Below are 22,526 nucleotides of genomic sequence, written 5' to 3' on the forward strand. Positions count from 1 at the left end.
AAAGAAGAACAAATGATGAGTTATGGTCACTGTAGTTTCGGATATAAATACGTCATAGACAACTGGACTTTTTGATGATGTTTCATCACTCATCCAAAAGGCCTCATCTGTTATCCAATGGGGAGAAATAACTGTGATTCAAACATACTTGCAATACACCAAATTAGACCAACACACAGTGTGAATGATTCTTCTCAGATGCACCCAAGGTACCTCATATACAAAACTTATGCATAGCACATGATAATGTGTGAAAATAAAATGCAAACACCTAGTTTAATAGTTCAATTACACAAATTACAATAAACTTTTACAGGGACACGCTGGATTGACCTAAGATATGTTGCTTAAGGTCACAATTGGGGTCCAACCTTGTGATTTCTAGCACATGGTCCACTATTAGGCTACGTTATTTTATAGTTCACTTCAGGCTTACCTGTTGTCGCTTTGGGAGTTGTGGGCATCAGGTAAGCCTGAAGTGAACTATAAAATCCAACAGTGCATATACATACACATTTGCTTATTTAATTGAATTTCAATGATTGCTATCCTTTATAATAACACAACAAACTGTTTCAGAAACTATTCTGACATTTGAATTTTTTTTTTTTTTAGATAACCTGTTGGCCTCTGTGTAACTTTCTGCTTTTGGGTCTTAGAATGTCAGCATTAATCAAAATGATCATTGAAGTGGTTGGTTTACTTTAAGGTCACAATCATGGGAGCTAAACGTGACCTATGATTTAGACTACATACAAGTTCATCTTTTTAAGGCATCTTTATGTTACCTTACATATACATAGAAACAATTAGTTATCTTCAAATTAGATGATGAAATGATTTCTTGGACAATGGTCTTGAAAAGATTTACATTGTAATTCTAGGCCCCAGAAAGTTGCACCCTGACAACCATCAGAGAAATAAAGTTTAATTCAAAATAAAGCCATTGTGTGCTCTATATGAGATAAATATGTAAATATGTGTTATTGTTGTAATTTTAACTCTTTTTTTTCTGGATATATCTTGTCATAACTCATCCTTGTTAAGCCCTTATACTCTCCAGTCACCACTGTTTGAATATAATAACTAATTCAGTTTTAACAATATTGTTTCCTCAAAAATGAAGTATAGTGTTTGTGTGTGTGTGTTGTAGACAAAATATAGGCTATCAAAAGAAATATTAATCATAGAAGGTGACATTTTCAAAGACATTCAACTGAGAGTATCCATGTGACCAAACAACGAGAAATAACAAGCATAGTCCAGAAAAGAAGAGAGCAAATCAGGAAATGTTAGAGACATAATACTTTATTCAGTAACAAATGTACATGTAATGGCTGAAGCTTTGTTTTTGCTGAATCATTACAGCATGCACTTTCACTTGTAATGGCTGCGGTGACGGAGCTTGGTTTCCATGGCAACTGCCTATTGATGACCACCATTCAGGTGCAATGACGTTATGCTTGCTCCAAGCAACAATACAGTGCACTATTAAGCAGGCTTTTCCCAAGCCAAGCAGAGGGAACACACAATACACACTCTTCGGTAAACGAAAGTCCACACTTTTCAACATTGTTCTCACAAATGTTTAAAGGCATAATATACAATATGTCTGTTAAGAAAATAAAAAGAAATCTAAACACACAGACAGATCTGATTAGATATTGACTTGCTCATCAACAAGGCTTTGCTTTCATTTTGCAAGAGTAAACATGTTTTGGATAAAAACACTGATAAAACATCAGAGATTCAATGTGTTTTAAATGTAATTATCCTTATCAGCTGATCATTTCAAGTTGTTGTCCTGCTAAATGTTGTGATGAAAGATAAAGACATCATATCGCTGACAGAAAGATGGTATCAAACCTTATAGAGAGGAAAGCAAAATTAACCGTCTGTCTTTACTTTGCCTTCCATGCAAATTTCTCCAAACTTCATAATGAGTTAAAACTATCTTCAAACTGAGACTCAATTCAGATTCTACTGTACATGGGAAATTCATGTAGTTGCTATTTTAGGTCACACCATTCACAATCTTTCTGGACTAATTTAGCTATGCATTCAAGATCGATTGTCAGGCATTACAATACCACAGTTCATACTGTGTTTGGCACAGAATATCTCATTAAAAGCTCATTCTACTACAACCATTGACTGTAAAAGCAATTCCAAATAACCACACAAAGCTTCACAATATACCAAGATAGTACACTGTTTACCATTTATATAAGTTAAATCCACTAACAAAACAATAAATAATTTGAACACTGGAACACCAGTTGCTGCACATTAACCTCTGGTGTGCAAGGGTGTGTTGATATACAGGCAGTGGCTCAGATGCTTGGGAGGGAGAAATCTGAAACAAACATTATGAGGTGAATAAGACATATGAAATAAAGTGCAAGCCACCCCTTGGCGGCCTGTGGTCTTCATGTGTGCACTGTTATTTAAACTAAACTATACTGTCAATTTTGAATGTGTGGAATCATAAAAGATAGATAGATAGATAGATAGATAGATAGATAGATAGATAGATAGATAGATAGATAGATAGATAGATAGATAGATAGATAGATAGATAGATAGATAGATAGATAGATAGATAGATAGATAGATAGATAGATAGATAGACATGTAATGAGTGACTTGACTTTGGGGAGCTGTATTAAGTTTGATTCAGAGATGATTGTGTGTAAAATATTTGAAAGAAATTTCGATAAAAAGCTAAATAATTTAAAGTGCTTGCTCAATTATGTATAAAAGAGAGTGTTATGAAAAGCTTTCATGACCAACTTGACCGAGTTCTGTGTAGAGGATTCCACAGCTCTTAATGCACTGCATCATCAAAATAAAGGTGCTGTGTCGCCCTCTACAGGAAACATTAAACCGATGATTTAATCAAATTAAAGGTACACTCCAGGTTATTTTCAACCTAAAATAATATAGACTGCATGTTTGGTTCTATCAAACAATGTTGAGGGTAAATAGACATAATGGAAGCCTAGTAGGTTTTTGGTAAAATGCACAGGACTCAGGCCCAAAGTGTAGTATATAGACTATATAGATAGAGCATATATGAAACTTTTTTTCTTCCATTTTTTCAATTGTATTTATATAGCGCTTTTCAGAATATGCATTGTTTCAATGCAGCTTTACATAAAATCATGATGTTTCATGATCATGTTAATTATATCTTAATATTGTCATGCATTTTAGGCCCTGTTTACACCTTTTTCGTCAAACAGATCACAAGTGGAAATACAAAAATGTAAATGGGGTCTAAAACATTTTGAGCTTGTCCACTTTCGAGAACTTCCAGAGGTTGTCAAAAATGCATTAGTCCAGATTGCTTTCATGGTGTAGACGCTCATGTGCTCAATGCGTTTGAACCAGTGGCGAGACTACATTAGGCTCACTCAGACTGATGGCTGGTCCACCCAATCAAATGAGACACAATGTTTTTTTTTTTTGTTTTTTTTTTGTGGGAAATGTGTGCTATGTGACAATAATAATCACTCATATACAGCTGGGGAAATAAGTATTGAACACGTCACCATTTTTCTCAGTAAATATATTTCCAAAGGTGCTATTGACATGAAATGTTCACCAGATGTTGATAACAACCCAAGGAATCAGTACATACAAAGAAACCAAAACAAATAAGCTCAGAAATTAAGTTATGTGTAATAATGTGAAATGACACAGGGAATAAGTATTGAACACATGAAGAAAGGGAGGTGCAAAAAGGCATGGAAAGCCAAGACAACAGCTTAAAACTATTATTAAAAAGCAATCCAGCCCCCTGTCCGTGCAAATTAATAACAGCTGGTTCAGTCCCAACGGATGGCCTACAGAAAGGTCTCATTGCCAAGACCTTGGCACATTACCCTAAAAACGCCATACACCTTGATGTTGGCTCTTGGACAACTCTTCTGATTATTCTTTTCACTCCTCTGTCAGAAATCTTGCGAGGAGCACCTGGTCGAGGCAAATTTATGGTGAAATGATTGTCTTTCCACTTCCGTATTATGGGCCCAACAGTGCTCACTGGAACATTCAGAAGCTTAGAATGGTGCCTATAACCAATGCCATCATTATGTGTTGGAACAATTAGGTTGCGAAGGTCTTGAGACAGCTCTTTGCTTTTACCCATCATGAGATGTGTCTTGTGTGACACCTTGGCAATGAGACCTTTTTGTAGGCCATCCGTTGGGACTGAACCAGCTGTTATTAATTTGCACGGACAGGGGGCTGGATTGCTTTTTAATTACTAATAGTTTTAAGCTGTTGTCTTGGCTTTCCATGCCTTTTTGCACCTCCCTTTCTTCATGTGTTCAATACTTTTTCCCTGTGTCATTTCACATTGTTACACATAACTTAATTTCTGAGCTTATTTGTTTTGGTTTCTTTGTATGTACTGATTCCTTGGGTTGTTATCAACATCTGGTGAACATTTCATGTCAATAGCACCTTTGGAAATATATTTACTGAGAAAAATGGTGACGTGTTCAATACTTATTTCCCCCGCTGTACATGAATTTAGCAGATGGGACTTTGGATCCGATTAACCTAACCGTATCTTAATACCAGATGTAAACAGGGCCTATAGTTGCATTTAACAGATTAGAGCTGGGTGATCATATAGTTTACATTTTGCCATGACACAAGCAATCAAGCAGTTGAGATATGCTATAGTATCGCCCTACATGAGTATACTGTATATGCGGATAAAGTTGGACATTCTATATCCAACTTTATTTAAAGAGCTACATTTTGCGATGATATAAACAATTGAACAGCTGAGATTAACTATACATTAGCTATACTTGTTTTATACACAAGTAATTATACAGTACTTGTGACTGTGTGATAGAATTGAAATGGTAGTAATGTAATGTAACTATACCTAGTACTTTTACATTAGTTAAACTATGCAAACTCCACTCCGAGAAATGATTTTTGTAATTCATAACCACTTACTCCACCTAGAGGACAAGTTTCACCTCAAAATAATAATTTAAAAGTAAACCACAAACATGGATTGAGCATTTATGTTTAAAATAAAATAATTACATATCTGATTTGAAAACATCTGGCACACTTGCCTGCTAGGCTCCCATTATAAGTGTATAAATGTAAATGAGTTTATACAAACATTATATACACTAAAACAGAAATCAAGTTGGAAACAACCAGAAAGCACCTTTAATTTCACAGGGCTAAGAGTAAATGTGCGAGTCGGGCCAAAAGGCAACAAATTCCTAAGTTTTGTGGGTCTCCTGTGTGTGTAGCGCATGGGTTCACAGCCTGCCAAAACAACCGTGCCCAGCAGCGCACATGGGACGCATGCGACATAAGGCAGTGCACACTGCTGAACAAGGTGCAGGCACTCACAGAGGACTGGAAGGCGGAGGCCTGTAGCTGCTCCTTTCCTGGCTTTCCTGGGACCTTTCCTGGTCCCAGAAGGGTTCTATGCCAGGTAGAGGGGTAAGAGGACTCCTGTGGCAGGAAACACAATAGAGACGGGAGGGACGGGGAGGGGAGGGGTCATGTTGGCCATCAACGAAGCTGCTTTCCATACAACCAACATAACAGGAGAAAAGAAACAGTGACATGGAGAGATAGAACTGAAGGAAAGAGGAAGGCAGAGCTTCAGGATATAATAAATGATGATGACCGCAGGCACTGGACTGTGCATTTATTAAATGACACTGTTAATCATCTTTCACACATTTTAAGGCATATGCATGCAGGGATGTCTAGGCCAGCTTGGATCCATGCAGTCTCCTTGTTTTGATATTCCAGTAGACATTCAGAGGCTTATTTGAGATTCCTGGCAAAAGCAGCTGATATACAGTGGAGTGCAAAGATCTGTGACTAACTGCTCCAGGTTGCATAAAAAAAATGGGGAAAAAAATAAAGAAAAGAAAAGAACGTGTGTGTGTGAGAGAGAGAGAGAGACCCGTGCTGGCAAAATGAGTCACAATGAGCAAATTTTAAAAGACGATTTATTGTTATTTTCACATTCTCTATTAAACAAAATGATGTTTGATTTATTGGAATCAGGCAAAAAAAAAAAATGACTGAGCTACACCTGTTTGAAGTCGATAGAGTCAGCAAAGTAAATTTTGAGAAAAATCGAGTTAAAGTATTCTGAAGGTTCCAAAACAAAATCACCTAGCAACCATACCTTAAAATCCCTGGTAATAACACCAAATTTGGCACACACCAAGTCAAAACCTAATATCTATAGGAAAAATATATATTCACCTTTTTTCCCCCATGATACCACAATTGTTTGATTAACATTAATTAGTCAGGCAGCCTATAGCCTATATTAAGACTACTGTACCGCACGGATATAATATAATGTTACACGTCAGATGTTTTTCCCCCAACAGTTAACCAAAAATTCACTTAAGACATAACGGATAATGTTTGCGTGAATACTCGCCAAGACTGATAATTTGAAATATTACTGAAATAATATTATCACCCGCTGTCTGAGGCGTCTTAGTGAGCATGCTTTGGAAGTGTCAGTCAGCACGAGTAAGATCATTTTGTTTACATTAGCATGAGTTTGAAAATCACATTTCATTGGTTCAGACTCATGCCATCAAGAATTCGATATGAATATTCATAAATTTGAAATGCTGCGCTTTAAAAAGATAACAAACTTGTGCTGAGGGGAAGAACCAATCGCCGAGAAGCGAGTAGAGAAAAACAGCATTTTTCATGGACAAGGGAAAGATACTCCTCTCAGAAAACGTACAAATAAAGATACTTTTATGTTTAATTGCTATTTGGAGCATTGGGCTCGCTAGACGAGGGCTTAATAAACTCATTTTTGTGAAAACCTTAAATTCAACCAAAACTTTAATTTTTCACTTGTTTTGTCTGTAGCTCGAAATTATCCCGTGCGCATTCTGACTCCTTTTGCCAGCACGGGTCATATATATATATATATATATATATATATATATATATATATATATATATAATATATATATATATATATATATATATATATATATATATATATATATATATATATATTATCTGCATAAGACTTTGTGTTAAAAAAACCTTCTGACATTAATATTTCGTCATTTTTCTTTCTTTCTTTTTCTTTCTTTCTTTCTTTCTTTCTTTCTTTCTTTCTTTCTTTCTTTCTTTCTTTCTTTCTTTCTTTCTTTCTTTCTTTCTTTCTTTCTTTCTCTAACTTTTGCCCCCACTGTATAATTTTGCAAAGCACAAGCCTATGTAAAAAAAAGGTATAATAACTCAAAATGTATTTAGTGAAAAATGTACGAAAAAAATCATACTTGATGCCATAATAATACTGTAGATAAACAGGTGTTACGTAACAAAAATCATTTTTAAAAACTAATTTCAGTGCTATACTTAAGCACTACCACAAACAGATAACATCTCCCAGCATGACATGAAATAAAGTGAACAGCAATAGCAGCATGTTTTTAAATGGCACCACTATGGAGGTTATGACTGACATCATATCAGAGCTAACCCACTTAGATTTAGCCTATTAAAAGATGTATGTAGGAGGATCATATAGCTACTATAAATGTAATATCACAGAGGAGCACCGGTATATGCTCTCTATTCATTTAAAACTCATCGTTTGTGTTTTTTGAAGCATTAGAGGACATCAGAGAATGTATCAAGTAAAACAGATTATGAAGAAATAATATGAACAAATACTATGTAACTATTGAAAATATAAATAAGAAAATCCTAGTCACCGATGTCCACTGTTATTAGCACTGGGAAGAAAGACAAACAACAGAGTTAGTGTAAAATGTAAGTTAAGAAAAGATAAGTTTGCAGTGAAATAAAAATACCGGAGAGATGAACCTCCCTGTTCTTTAGCAGCTTGTTAGTATACCATGGTAAATGCAAAATAAAAATATGAAAGCATGGTAAGAGGCATTCTTAAAAGCAGAGACAACACAGCATGCACATTTACCATGGTAATGAGTCCAGAGGTATTGTTGATAGAGCGGTTAGCGCCACTTTTAATGGTGGCTTATGAAACCCTGCTTGATGTTTACACAACTAATCAAACAAGCCTCAATGCTTACCTCATTAAAATATGTATGTGCTTATAAGCCCTTATATGTTAATGTTCACTGACAAATCCTATTTGAGCAATTGATATATGCATACACGCAAGAACCAGTTTTGAATAAACTATCCCTTGAAAGATTTTGACAAAGAGGGCAATCTTCACACAATACATTGATAGTCTGTATGTTTGGATTACAGTAAACACTTTTCGCACACCTATACAATTCAAATCACACAGATGCACAGATGTATATTTTACAGTGCTTGTACTGTACGAGCATGTTTTACACACTCTTTTCAGTGGCTGATTGTTGCCATGGGAACTCAGAAGCTGCAGGGTCACTTTGAATCCCTCTTACTCAGTGTCTGTGTAGAAACCAACTGCTATGAGGATGAACCTGAAACCACTTTCTTTACTGGGGTAGTAAGTGTCATCAAAACCATGAACAGTTATAGACAACAGTTCAACAACACAAACATCAAGCAGAAATACATAAAGGGTATTGTCTCAATCTCACTGCAAAACACTGGTCTCAAATGGCTCATTAACAGAAAAGAAAAAAAAAAGAAGAAATTAACATCAAATGCTATTAATGAATGCTGCAAGGCACCAATGCACATAGTTTCAGAGACAGTGGCGTTTATGTTAAGGTTTGCAAATTTGAATTCAGCTCAGGTCGTTTCCTGATCCCACCCCCTTGTTTCTCCCTAAATGTTTTCCTGTTACTGCTCATCTGGTGAAAAAAAAAGAAAAAAAAAAGAAAACCGCTATATGAATGACTATAATTTTCATTAATTGTATCCCTAGAAACTGAGAGAAAAAAAAAAAAAAAATTCGTTGTGATTCATTTGTGCATTCCCTTTGCAAACAACATGTCCAACATATTTTGAATTTTGAAGCCTAATAAATATAATGTTAATGATAATAAAATCCATATAAGGCAACAATAGGCCAGGGCCTATTAAGAGGTCTCTGTAAACCTCCAAGAGGGCCTCAAGAAGACTTTAAAAGATTTTAAATTAGGACAAACATTATTATAGACTAAAAAACAGTGTTGGGGAGTAGCTAAGTAGCGACGTTACTAACTTTACAACATTTTTCAGTAGATTGACAGTAGCTCAGTTTCTTTTTTCAAACAGTGTAGCTTGCCAGTAGCTAACTACTTTTTCCAGCAAGTAGCGGTGCAGCACGACCAAAAGATACATTGTGTTTTGACAAACCTGCAATGTATGAAAGAAGTGCAGTGTCTTCTTTTAGAGTGCATTCCCGCCATCTACTGTTTTATCACGCCTCTTTGCGGTTTACTAAGGCTGTGTCCCAATTTGCCCCCCTAAACCCTCACCATAGTTCACTTGAGGGAGTGAATGAAACCGAGAGAGTGAATTCAGACACTGAGTGCGCCGGAAGGCCTGCCGCTTCTGCATAGTTTGTGCTTGCTTTTTAATAATTATTAGGCAAACTGGCAGCCCCAGTAGTAAGAGGAAAAGATTTATCTTGAACTCTGTCAGAAAATATGTGTAAACCTTAATTAAACAATTTAATAATCAATGAAAAGGGAATTTATGCCTGTATAATATTACGCTGTAGTCACATTGGACATGCGGTTTGGAAAATGGATGGATGTTGAGCGTACATCGGTTGTATACTCGTTATTGCGGTGCATTGTGTGCACTTGATAACGTCCAATATATTGTTTTGAACACCACTACAAATGGCTGTGCCCTCAAATAGTGCCCAATATAAGGGGCGATTTCGGACACGGCCTAAGAGATTGTCTGATGATTATGTTAAGAATGGTTGGGTTGATATTTCACATGAATCGACTAGTAAAGGTTAAACTTTGGTATGTAATCTATGCAAACCAAAGATAAAACGCTGTCTGCGTCGAAGACTTCAAGCACAAATTTAAGGACGCTCATACAGTAATACATTAATTTTGCTACTTTATAGCACTCTATATCAAATGTCTGTTTCTGTTTTAATTACAATGATGAATCAGTGTTTCCTAGAATAATCTGTCCTGCTACAATTTCGCAATGAACCTTAAAAGATCACTAACGTTGTGTTTTTCGCCATTGCTTTGGCAAAGCATCTGTCAATCGAACAGAAAATGAATTTGCAATATACCTTAGTGCACTTATCACATGGCAAAGGCTATGATTTATTTAAATAGGTATATAGGTTAGTTTGTTGTGGTGGGTTTCAGAGCGAATCTCAGAGCTGCTCCGTTCACAGAAAATGTTGCGAGCTCCATCACTGCATGTGTTGTGAGTTTAACGTGCATTTTTGACTACTGTATATCCAATTTAAATTGCATGCATTTTGTTCTTGCAATGATGTTACATTTGTTGCATTGTATTGCATTATGTTTTTTTGAAACGTTTTAAAAAAGTAGATTCAATATAGCTAGATACTTTTTGATTGTAACTTGTTTTTAAAAGTTTGATTTCAAGACCTGGAAAAGTAATCTAAATTAATAAAATCTAAAAGGAATAGTTCACTTGAAAAATGAAAATTCTGTCATCATTTACACACCCTAAATGACAGAATGTCGGTAACCAAACAGTTGATGTACCCCATTGACTTCCATAGTAGGAAAAAAAAAATACAATGGAAGTCTATGGGGTCCATCAACTGTTTGGTTACTGACATTCTTCAAAATATATTCCTTTGTGTTCAGCAGAAGAAAGAAATTCGTGAAGGTCAACTTGAGTTCAGAGTGATACAAACAACTTGAGGGTTTTTAAGTGAACTATTCCTTTAAAACGTCATGGCATTTTTACATTTTAAGTTTTGCTAAGCTATCGTAGTAAAAATCCTTATTCGTAGTCCTTATCCAGTGAATCACAAACGACTAAAATACAGCTCCTAAAACTTCTGGAATTCTGAAATTTAATTATTAGAATTATACTAATTTTAGTTACTTTTTTGTGAACAATGGAGTCCTATTGGTTGAGAACCATTGATCTGAAGTGCAAATTAAGGCAAACGCATGAGAGAACTATTTAGCATTCCAAATTAATGTAAAAATGAAGAAACTGCTCTTTGGTGAAATTAACTTAGGCCGTTCAGTGTATGAACACTCTACATCCATGAATTACCGGCCTATCACTAAGCAGTAATTAATGGGTCTTCTAATAGGATCTTTAAGCGAGAGGGCGGACCTGTTAGATGCCTTGATTTATGAAGCACACTCCACTCTCGCTCTGAATGAACTGAGGTACAAGGGGAGAAGGAGGAAGTTCTTAAAAGACGTTACTTACGGAGTCTCCACGCTCTTTCTGCAGTGTGTTATAGACAGAGGGGGATCTGTCGAAGAGAAAACCGGAGAGAAAGAAAGCGATTAGAGATTTAACACGCGCATAAAAAGACTCATTTCCTGATGAAAAGCACCCTAAGAGCTTGTTGGGAGTTCTGCAGCATCATTTGTGCAATAGTGGCAGTTACCTGTTATTAAACCTCTTCATACTGTAAGAGAACAAGATAGTGGGGATGTCTTGAATGTTAAATAAATGGAATTGCTTTAGGTAAAAAAAAAATTCTCCCAGTCTGTTTGAATTGCATCAAAGTCTTCAGTCTGTCAGTAGGGTAAGATGTAAAGTGCATGGGGTTTGGATGAGAAAGAGGAGGACATTCTGGCCGTAAGGGCACCACTGACCTCGTCTCCTCTTGAGCTTACGCCGTCTCTGTTTGTTGACGAAGCAGGCTGCTAGCGTGCTGAAGAGGACGGCTGCTGCCAGGAAACAGATGGTGGCCACAATGCCTGCCACCACCGGCCGCGCCAGTCCCTCGTCTGGCACCTCAGGCGGCGGGAAATAGTCTGAAAGATACAAACAAGCTCGCCTTCAGCACACACACAAGCTCTTTCATTCTTAGTTGCCTAAGATGGGCTGTTTTAACAATAAACCATACAGCTCATTTTGTATTATTTAGTTAAGAGGAGGTAAGGTTAGACAGACTGAAAAAGAATAAAATAGCTAGCTATCTTGATTCATAAAGACATTCAAAATACATTTTAAATCACAGTGGGATGCTTTAAGAAATGAGATCAAAGACTGAGCAGCCTCACATTTATTTTGACTTCAAGTAGGGATTGAATTCCGACTGTAGTGCTTAAACTATCTATTTAGTGAAATCAATCATTAGGGGTGGTTTTCAATCACTAGAATATGGTAACAGACAAGGTTTGTCAACAGAACGAAACATAATAAAATACCCCAATCATCTAAAAAACCAGGCTTACACTAGTGTTCAAAAGTAATTAATACTTTTATTCAGCAAGGATGCATTAAACCAGCCGCGGCGCTACCATTGGGCCCGGGTGGGCCTGGGCCCACCCATTTTAGGTCCGGGCCCACCCATTTTCTACTATGGTTTTGTACGTTTCTTCATTCGGATCTATTTGCGATCCATTCCATTCTAAACAAACAACGCAGTTTAGCCTACATGCTTCGTCCTTGTTACATTATTCATTAAGATAATAATTAATAAATGCACGCATAATTATCAGCGGACTTGATAAATGTTGCAGATATGTTTTACTATGCATGCACAAACAAATGCCTTTTAACTTATGTGTGCAAAATTCAGAATAAAATTAATGTGCAGCAATTTGTACAAATAGAGAGTCTGTAGGCCTACTATATGTGTTGTAGCCATCAAGCTCATTTAGTTTCATATTTGTTAAAATATTATAATGTTATTTTTTCATCTAAGTTGATTATGAAAAGGGAACCGCACGAGTAAGATAGGATATACAATATCGAGAGACATGGAGCGGGTCAGGGGTCAGACATGATTTTGACCACTTAATTAAGTTAGAAAGCCCTTTTTTAAGTGAATTTCGTTTTGTATAAATTGTATATTAATTTTAATTTTTTTTTTATCAACCAATTGCCTGTATTTAATGAAGCAAATAGGAGACAATATAAGAGGCGCGCCCGCGCGGTCACTTGCATTGCTCGTGAACAGGAGCGCATCTCATCCTAACTTAACGAAACTCAGCATATGCCTCACAGACATGAAATCTATCTTAAAGCTTGAAATGTCTTTTTAACAATTTAAAACGAAAAGAAAAAGGCTAGGCCTACTCTCTGATTATGCAATCCATGATGTGCATTTCTCTCTATAGGCGCGTTCACGGAGTTGACGATCGACAACTTCATCTTTACAGCGGTTGCTGCTGTTAATAAACTAAAAATAATAGGCCTATAATTTTATTAAACAATACATTAAATTAAATTGTAATTTTTTTTTTAAAAGCAACAAAAAATTCCTGTTTAAGTTTTTCTTTTCTTTTTTACCTGTGCTAATTACGCATTAAATTCAGGTAGGCTATGAGTCGCTGTCCTCAGTGCCGCAGAAAAGCGCTGAAACGGAGATGAAGGGAAACCCGTTTTTTTTTTTTTTTTTTTTGGCTTATTTTAACTGGCCCATCCAGTTTTCTGGAGGCCCACCTACAATCAAAATCCTGGCGCCGCTAGTGCATTAAACTAATCAAACAGTAAATTATGTTCTTTGAACTTTCTATTCATAAAATAATCCTGAAAAAAATATATAAGGCAGCACAACTGTTTTCAAAACTGATAATAATAATAAGAACTGTTTCTCTTAAGCACCAAATCAGCATATTAGAATGATTTCTGAAGGGTCATGTGACACTGAAGATTGGAGTAATGATGCTGAAAATTCAGCTTTGCCATCACAGGAATAAATTACATTTTGAAATATACAAAAACAGAAAACAGTTATTTTAAATTGTAATAACATTTTACAATATTACAGTTTTACTGTATTTTTGATCAAATAAATGCAGCCTTGGCCAGCATAACTTAACTGAACCTAAACTTTTGAACGGTAGTATATATGGTGTCAGATCTCAAAAGTGAATATTTTCACTGTTTAAATGGCTTAAAGTGATAATAAATATTTTACCTACTAAATACTAAACAAACTGGCATGCACATAGTCTTTGTTAAATATATATTTTTGTATTTGTATTTTCAGTGAACATTAACTGAAACATTAAACATTTTATAGTTTGAGATATTAAAACTATAAAAAAATATTGTATAGTTGTCTGACTATATTCAAACAAAAAGAACACTACGCATCCAATATTTCTGAATGTGAACTTGCTTTAATTCTCAAATTAGACTTCAGCAAAGGCAAAATAATTCACTTTACATCCATCAGATGGCAGCAGAGTCTCATCAGACCACCACTAATTCAGAGTCAACTCATTCCATTAATGTTTGTGTGAGCCTACACAAAAGTGTCAAGAGTACATTACAACATGATATCATGTGCAGTAAAATATCACGGTACAGATTCTAAAATCCTCAGTATGGGCACTGACCTGTGCTAGAGACTCCCACTACATTACTGGGCTCACTGACAAGGCCCTCCATAACCGCTATCACTCTGAACTCATACCAGGCCTCCTGTAAAACAATGCAGAGACATTTACAGCATGTTTCCTTTAAATAGGTTTATTACCTGAAATCACTAGAAAAATCAGCCCACTGAAGGTTCAGTTGTAGTAGATTAAAACATTGTAAGGAATGTGAAATAATTGGAATAAATTTGCATCCAAATGTGACAAATATGCCCCCAAAAAAACTTTCATTACTGTGAGTAAAACCTTGAGGAAGATTTCTGTCATTTTGCTTTTTTCCTTCAAATTTACATTTTAGAAAATGTACTAAAAATATAATTTGCATGGCTTTCAAATGGTCATAAGAGTTCTGTTTCGGAACAACATAACTCTGACAAAATGATAAACAAAATTTTACTGTTGCTTGAATTATCATTCTAGGTTTAAAAGCAATACCAAAATGATACTATAGTTATAGTTTATTCTCAAATACTGTAGAAATCCCAAAACAAGCTGTGTGTCAAACTTTTGAAATTGTGATCACAGGTATACCTGAACCAGGTCTCTAGCCAAGAGCTCTGTCTCTCCAGCAGGGATTGCATCATCAAGGACATCCCACCTCTCCCCGAGGCGGAAGTCCATGATGTAGTGATCAATTGGCGACGTGTGATTGGCTGGAGGGATCCATGTGAGTAGGACTCCCTGCTGTGTCCGGTTGGCTGTGAGGCACCGTGGTGGGGTAAGCAGCACCAGTGGTTCTGGGGTACTTATAGGAAATACTAGAGGGAAGAAAGCAAAACACTGAATCATCATAATATGCAGATATGATGCTCAAGAAATATGTCTTATTATTATTAATGTTGAAAACTGTTGTGCTGCTTAATATTTGTGTGGAAACCATGATACTTTTTTTCAGGATTCTATGAAGAATAGAAAAAAAAAAGCATTTATTTTGAAAATAAATATTTTGTAACATTATACATGTATTTTCTGTCTCTTTTGGTCAATTTAATGCATCCTTGCTGAAACTGCTGACCCTAACTGTCTGAACGATAGCATTTTATAAGCGATAAATGTGCTAGTATTTTTAGTATTTGTTGCTAGTATTAGTATTTTTTCTAGTAGCGTTTTTGGTAATACTTTACTTAAAGCCTTTATGTATGATGCGTTATAAATGTATCCATAATGTACATTATAATGCATTATATGTTTTCATAAATAATTGTAACCAAAGTTAAAAAGCACAATATTTGCAGATTAATTGTTACATCTGAAATTGGTTGTTTGTCATGATGTGTTTTAATGCATTATACTTTCTAAAGCATTGGGACACCTGACCATTACACCAACAGGGACTTAAATGACATTGTATTCTAAATACATAGACATTAATATGGAGTTGGTCCAACCTTTGCAGCTTTAACAGCTTCCACTCTTCTGGGAATGCTTTCCACAATAATTTGGAGATTTTCTGTGGGAATTTCTTCCCATTCAACCAATAGAGCATGGATGAAATAGTCAAAAGGTCTAAATGGACCTTGCTTTGTCTCACAGTCACAGTCATGCTGGAATAGAAAAGGGCCTTCCCCAAAGTGTTTCCACAAAGTTGGAAGCATAGTATTGTCCAAAATGTCTTGGTATGCCAAAGCTTTAAGATTTCCCTTCACTGGAAGAAAGGGGCCTAGCCCTAACCCCTAAAAAAACAGCTCCATACCTTTATCCCTCCTTCACCAAACTTTACAGTTAGTTGCCACATTGCAGTCAGGCAGGTAAAGTTTAACTAGCATCTGTCAACCCCAGATTCACCCATCAGACTGCCAAACAGAGAAGCGTGATTCATCACTTCACAGAACATGCATCCACTGCTTTAGAGTTCAGGGCAGCGTGCTTTACATCCCTCCATCCGATGCTTGTAATTGTACTTGATGATGAGGCTTGTACGCAGCTGCTCAGCCATGAAAACCCATTCCATGAAGCTTTTGTGCTGATATTAATGCCAGTGGAAGTTTGGAACTCTTGACGACTTTTACGCACCATGCGCCTCAGCCCTCAGTGACTTCAATGGGACATTACATGGTCTTCTTCTTTGTGGCTGAGTTGCTGCTGTTACTAAACGCTTTCCAATAATACAACTTACAGTTGCACGCAGAATATCTAGCAGGGATGAAATTTCACAAACTGGCATCCTATACACAGTACCACGGTTTAAATCACTTATATCTTCAAAACGACCCATTTTTTCACACTTTTGTAAATGCAGACTGCATGGCTAGGTGGTTGATTTCATACAGCTGTGGCAATGGGTCTGACTGAAATACCTGAATTCAATAATTAAGAGGTGTGTCCCAATGCTTTTGTCCATAGTGTATATAACATGGTGTAATATAGTTAGGATCAAGAATTTGTTGCTTCTTTAGAAGTACTAAAATAAATCAGTAAGGAATCAAGAGTCAGAATTTCAGCTTAAATTGCTAAATTCTTAGCGTTTCTATCCCTACTATAAAATGGACTTCTGTCAGGCAGAGATGAACTTGTCATTGAATGTTGGATTGCACGGGTGACCAACCTAGTGTGTTCACAGTGACGACCTCGCTGAACGGGCCCGTCCCCAGCTTGTTCTGGGCCAGGACACTGAATTGGTAGGCCGTCTCGGGCTCCAGGCCTTGCACCAGGAGCCAGTGCTGCCCGCTGGGCACAGGCATGGACAGCCAGTCATGCGGTCCTAACTGCTCCCTCTTCACCCTGCAGGAGGAGTCACATGCACAGATGGAAAAAGTTGTCATGCATGCACATACGCTTGGATAATGATTATCACGTCGCTCACAACACTGATGAGAGCACTGCCTGCAGCTTGACGGAAAAAGACAGCTTGTTTGGCTCAGTGTGAGTGCTCAGTGATATCCAATAATACAACAATTTCCCAGAGGAATTTCTGAAGAATGCAACTGCGTTTTCAACCACTGATCTTTACAAAAAAAAATCGTCATACATCTTCAGTGCACCTCGGCCGCCCTATAACCATTTTCTCTGGCTATCTTGGGAATGACCTATGGCTTGAAATGAGTCAATTGTATGGACAATACATCTCTTACAAGGAAACAGTAAGAATGACTGCAATGTTGTGGATAAGTGGAATAGAAAGTATATTTGGTAACACTTTAGAATAGGGTCCAATTCTCACTATTAACTAACTATTAACCACGACGTTTGCAATAAACTCCTTATTACAGCTTATTAGTAGTTAGTAAGGTAGTTGTTAAGTTTGGGTATTGGGTAGGATTAAGGGATGAAGAATATCGTCATGCAGAATAAGGCATTAATATGTGCTTTATAAGTACTAATAAACAGTCACTGTCCTAGTGATATGCATGCTAATAAGCAACTAGTTAATAGTGAGAATTGGACCCTAAACTATTACTTTATATTTTAACATTTAGATTTTTTATATTTACAATGTATTGTTTTTTTTTAGCTACAGAAGCCAGTGACATCATGCCCTATTGCACACATCCGTTGTAAGTGTGACTGCATCTACAACCAGTAATCTGATAAACTACTGCTCTTGGCATGCATGGAATGGCGCCTGACGGATGTCTTATTGTTCCTATTGGTGTGAGTCATAATATTCCACTGAGGTATAATTGATCACTTCCTCCATGCCCTTATAACATGAGAGTTCACAGGCTCTTGAGATGTGTGGTATTCACAGCATCTCAGCGGTCGCCTAGCACCTCTCCTGCAATACACAGGAAGTAGCAGGAACACGCCAACTATCTGCGTCAATGAGGTTGACGGAAGCTGTTGTTTAATCTCACGAGGGTCACCTTTAAAGGCCATTCACACACAACCTTTAAAGCATGAGTCACACTGCCCAATGTTTCAAATGACACCTTTAGTCAGCTCTTGGCACAGGCCTCCGATCGTTTGGGTACCTGTGGTGGACACATCAGGCCAGTGGATAATGATGGTCAAAAAGAAGTTTGATGCAGAAAAGTGAGGGAGGCCTGGCCCTTGGGTGAGGATTAACATGTTTTTTTAATCCTCCAGAGGGCCTTCTATTCTTCTTGAGCTTATGCCTGTGTAGATTGCTGCATTAGTGGAAGGACTCAAGTTGGTACTCGGTACAGACTATGAAGAAATGCTGAGCGCATACAGACCCAGTTTCCTCATATATGGCATCGATCTGTCAGCAAAAATAACATTGAAACTGAATTTAATTCTGATCTTGGCAATGTACATAGAAATACATTTCTTGATGAGCGAACAGTCAGATGAAAGTTCATGTCAGTGATTTTCAATCTTAAAGACACGTTGTTTTATTCATCCTCTGCATGAAGAAGACTAATATATATATATATATATATATATATATATATATATATATATAAAATATAAGGTGTAATTATTCAGCCAAAGTTAGACAATGTATACTGCTACCTCTACATTTTTTAAACAATTTCCAAAGAAATGACCACAAGCACTCATATGTACAATACTAAAAAAGAAATCCTCAAGGCTTTAATAATATGTCAGATTTGAGCAGAAAATCAGAAATTTGGCACCACAAATGTATATATGTATAAACAATACCAATCAAAAGTTTGGGGTTGGTACAAATTTTTTAATTCTTTTTATTAATAGTTTTATTCAGCAAGGATTCATTAAAAGCGGGAGTAAAGAATTGGTATTTTTTTCAAAACATTTCTATTTCACATAAAAGCTGTTATTTTAAATCTTCTATTCAATAAAGAATTAAAAAAATATACATAATAAAATTTTTAGATTGATTTCTGAAGGATCATTTTACACTGAAGACTGGAGAAATGGCTGCTGAAATTTTAGCTTTGCCATTGTCACGTATCCAGTCACCACACCAGCTCTGTCACCGCGACCGCACTACACTTCCCAGCATCCCTCATGCTTCCCACCTGCATGCAATCACCTAATTACATCAGCACCTGCACCTCATCATCAGCACTCCCCCTACACTCTCTTGTCTGGTCTCGTCTATATGAACACCTTAAGACTGATTACATGTACCTTACCTGTTCTGTGGAAACCTTACCTGTCTTCTGCTATCCGTCACCTGCTCTTTGTCTGCGTCAGGAACCGTCATCTGCAAATAGAGACATTTGTTCACAGCAAGCTAAGTCATCCTTCATCTGTTCTTTTTCCATCATACCACCAGTCTGCATTCCTGTTCAGTTCTGTGTATATGTCCAATAAACTCTGTGTTTGAAGTCTTACCTGTCTGCATCCTTCTGTTCTGTGACAGAAGACCAGACCATAAACAAAGTATGGGCGTTTCCCGCATCAATCAAAACCCAACTGATCATCTGATAACCTGTTTCCAGGATGGCCGCCCGATTGAAGAATATGTGAAAGAGTTCCTAGAAATTTCACACCAGGTCAACTGGACAGATGACGTCCTAAATAACGCGTTCAGGCTTTGACTGGACGATCCTCTGCACCAGCCAGCTTCAGCCGCAAAACCAGGTTAATTCGCACAATACCTGGATCATGTGCTGTTGTTGACATCACCCCTCAACCACCATCACCAGCCATCTTTCTCGCCAGACCGCCTGCATATCTTCACCATGCCTGCCCAACCTGAGTTTCGTCACGTCAGGCCTGCACAGCCTCTGCTTCATCTCATGTCTATCAAGCCTGAATGTCTTCACGTCAGATCTGCCCAGCCTGAGCTTCGTCACGTCATGTCGGTCAAGCCTGAGATTCTCCATCTCATGTCTATCAAGCCTGAATGTCTTCACGTCATGCCTGCCCAGCATGAACTTCATCACGTAATGCCACAGGGATGGCCGCCGCCTCGCCTCCCGAGCCCTTGGCAAAGATGACCGCCACCTCACCACCTGAGCAGTCGGCAAGGATGGCCACCGCCTGAGCCCTCGGCAAAGATGGCCGCCACCTCACCGCCTGAGCCCTCAGCCAGGATGGCCGCCGCCAAGTCAGAGCCTGTCCCAAGACCTGTTCATCGACCTGTTCCTGTTCCAAGATCTGTCCCTGAGTCTGTTCCCGAGCCTGTTCTCGAATCTGTTCCTGAGCCTATATCCGTTCCTGGGCCTGAGTGCGAGCCCATAGATCCGCCCAAGAAAATTTTGGGGAGGGGAGCTATGGGTCCCTGGCCAGAATGTCCAAACCTGAGTCCCAGAGAAAGGCCACGATGGCTCACAATGGCTGAAAGGCCATGATTTGGGTCCAACTACGGCGCGAGGTCACACCTTCCGGGAGGGGGAGGTACTGTCACGTATCCAGTCACCACACCAGCTGTCACTTCTACCGCACTACACTTCCCAGCATTCCTCATGTTTCCAACCTGTATACCATCAGCCATCACCTAATTACATCAGCACCTGCACCTCATCATCAGCACTCCCTATAAAGAGACACTTCTCCTGCCTCCCTTGTCTGGTCTCGTCTATATGAACACCTTAAGACCGATTACATGTACCTTACCTGTTCTGTGGAAACCCTACCTGTCTTCTGTCATCTGCCATCCATCACCTGCCCTTTGTCTGCGTCTGGAACCATCATCTGCAAATAGAGAATTCGTTCACAGCAAGCTAAGTCATCCTTCATCTGTATCTGTCCAATAAACTCTTTGTTTGAAGTCTTACCTGTTCTGTGAAAGCCATTGCAGGAATAAATTATATTTTATGATATATTAAAATTGTAATCCTATTTCACAATATTGCTGTTTTTACTGTATTTTGATCAATGCAGCCTTGGTGAGCATAAGACACTTCTTTCAAAAACATTCAAAAATCATACTGACCCCCAGACTTTTGAATGGTAGTCTATACATGTACAGTGGGGAGAACAAGTATTTGATACACTGCCGATTTTGCAGGTTTTCCCACTTCCAAAACATGTAGAAGTCTGTAATTTTTATCATAGGTACTCTTCAACTGTGAGTGACGGAATCTAAAACAAAAATCCAGAAAATCACATTGTATGATTTGTAAGTAATTAATTTGCATTTTATTGCATGACAAGTATTTGGTACATCAGAAAAGCAGAACTTAATATTTGGTACAGAAACCTTTGTTTGCAATTACAGAGATCATACGTTTCCTGTCGTTCTTGACCAGGTTTGCACACACTGCAGCAGGGATTTTGGCCCACTCCTCCATACAGACCTTTTCCAGATCTTTCAGGTTTCGGGGCTGTCGCTGGGCAATACAGACTTTCAGCTCCCTCCAAAGATTTTCTATTGGGTTCAGGTCTGGAGACTGGCTTGGCCACCTTGAGATGCTTCTTACGGAGCCACTCCTTAGTTGCCCTGGCTGTGTGTTTCGGGTCGTTGTCATGCTGGAAGACACAGCCACGACCCATCTTCAATGCTCTTACTGAGAGAAGGAGGTTGTTGGCCAAGATCTCGCGATACATGGCCCTATCCATCCTCCCCTCAATAGTCGTCCTGTCCCCTTTGCAGAAAAGCATCCCCAAAGAATGATGTTTTCACCTCCATGCTTCACGGTTGGGATGGTGTTCTTGGGGTTGTATTCATCATTCTTCCTCCAAACACGGCGAGTGGAGTTTAGACCAAAAAGCTCTATTTTTGTCTCATCAGACCACATGACCTTCTCCCATTCCTCCTCTGGATCATCCAGATGGTCATTGGCAAACTACAGATGGGCCTGGACATCCGCTGGCTTGCGTGCGCTGCAGGATTTTAATCCATGACGGCGTAGTGTGTTGCTAATGGTTTTCTTTGAGACTGTAGTCCCAGCTCTCTTCAGGTCATTGACCAGGTCCTGCCGTGTAGTTCTGGACTGATCCCTCACCTTCCTCATGATCATTGATGCCCCACGAGGTGAGATATTGCATGGTGGCCCAGACCAAAGGAGATTGACTGTCATCTTGAACTTCTTCCATTTTCTAATAATTGCACCAACAGTTGTTGCCCTCTCACCAAGCTGCTTGCCTAATGTCCTGTAGCCCATCCCAGCCTTCTGCAGGTCTACAATTTTATCCCTGATATCCTTACACAGCTCTCTGGTCTTGGCCATTGTGGAGAGGTTGTAGTCTGTTTGACTGAGT

General features: G+C 38.0%; 1 protein-coding gene across 8 annotated transcripts in view; it reads right to left on the minus strand.

Moving 5' to 3' along the window:
• Positions 1–22,526, minus strand: part of igsf9bb (immunoglobulin superfamily, member 9Bb) — a 122,866-nt gene that overhangs the window by 10,319 nt on the left and 90,021 nt on the right. For 3 of the 8 annotated variants that reach the window (XM_079846510.1, XM_079846509.1, XM_079846514.1), the window contains exons 13-18: positions 17,032–17,207; positions 15,018–15,244; positions 14,448–14,532; positions 11,748–11,909; positions 11,353–11,398; positions 5,395–5,499 (exon numbers count right to left, since the gene is read on the minus strand). In XM_079846510.1, the coding sequence (XP_079702636.1) occupies positions 5,395–5,499; positions 11,353–11,398; positions 11,748–11,909; positions 14,448–14,532; positions 15,018–15,244; positions 17,032–17,207 (801 nt within the window). Of the gene's footprint in view, positions 1–5,394; positions 5,569–11,352; positions 11,399–11,747; positions 11,910–14,447; positions 14,533–15,017; positions 15,245–17,031; positions 17,208–22,526 lie in introns of all 8 variants that reach the window. The other 5 variants (XM_079846508.1, XM_079846507.1, XM_079846513.1 and 2 more) reach the window with 2 other exon arrangements.

The sequence above is a fragment of the Squalius cephalus genome (assembly GCF_949319135.1).
Source record: "Squalius cephalus genome assembly, chromosome: 17".
Lineage (NCBI taxonomy): Eukaryota > Metazoa > Chordata > Actinopteri > Cypriniformes > Leuciscidae > Squalius > Squalius cephalus.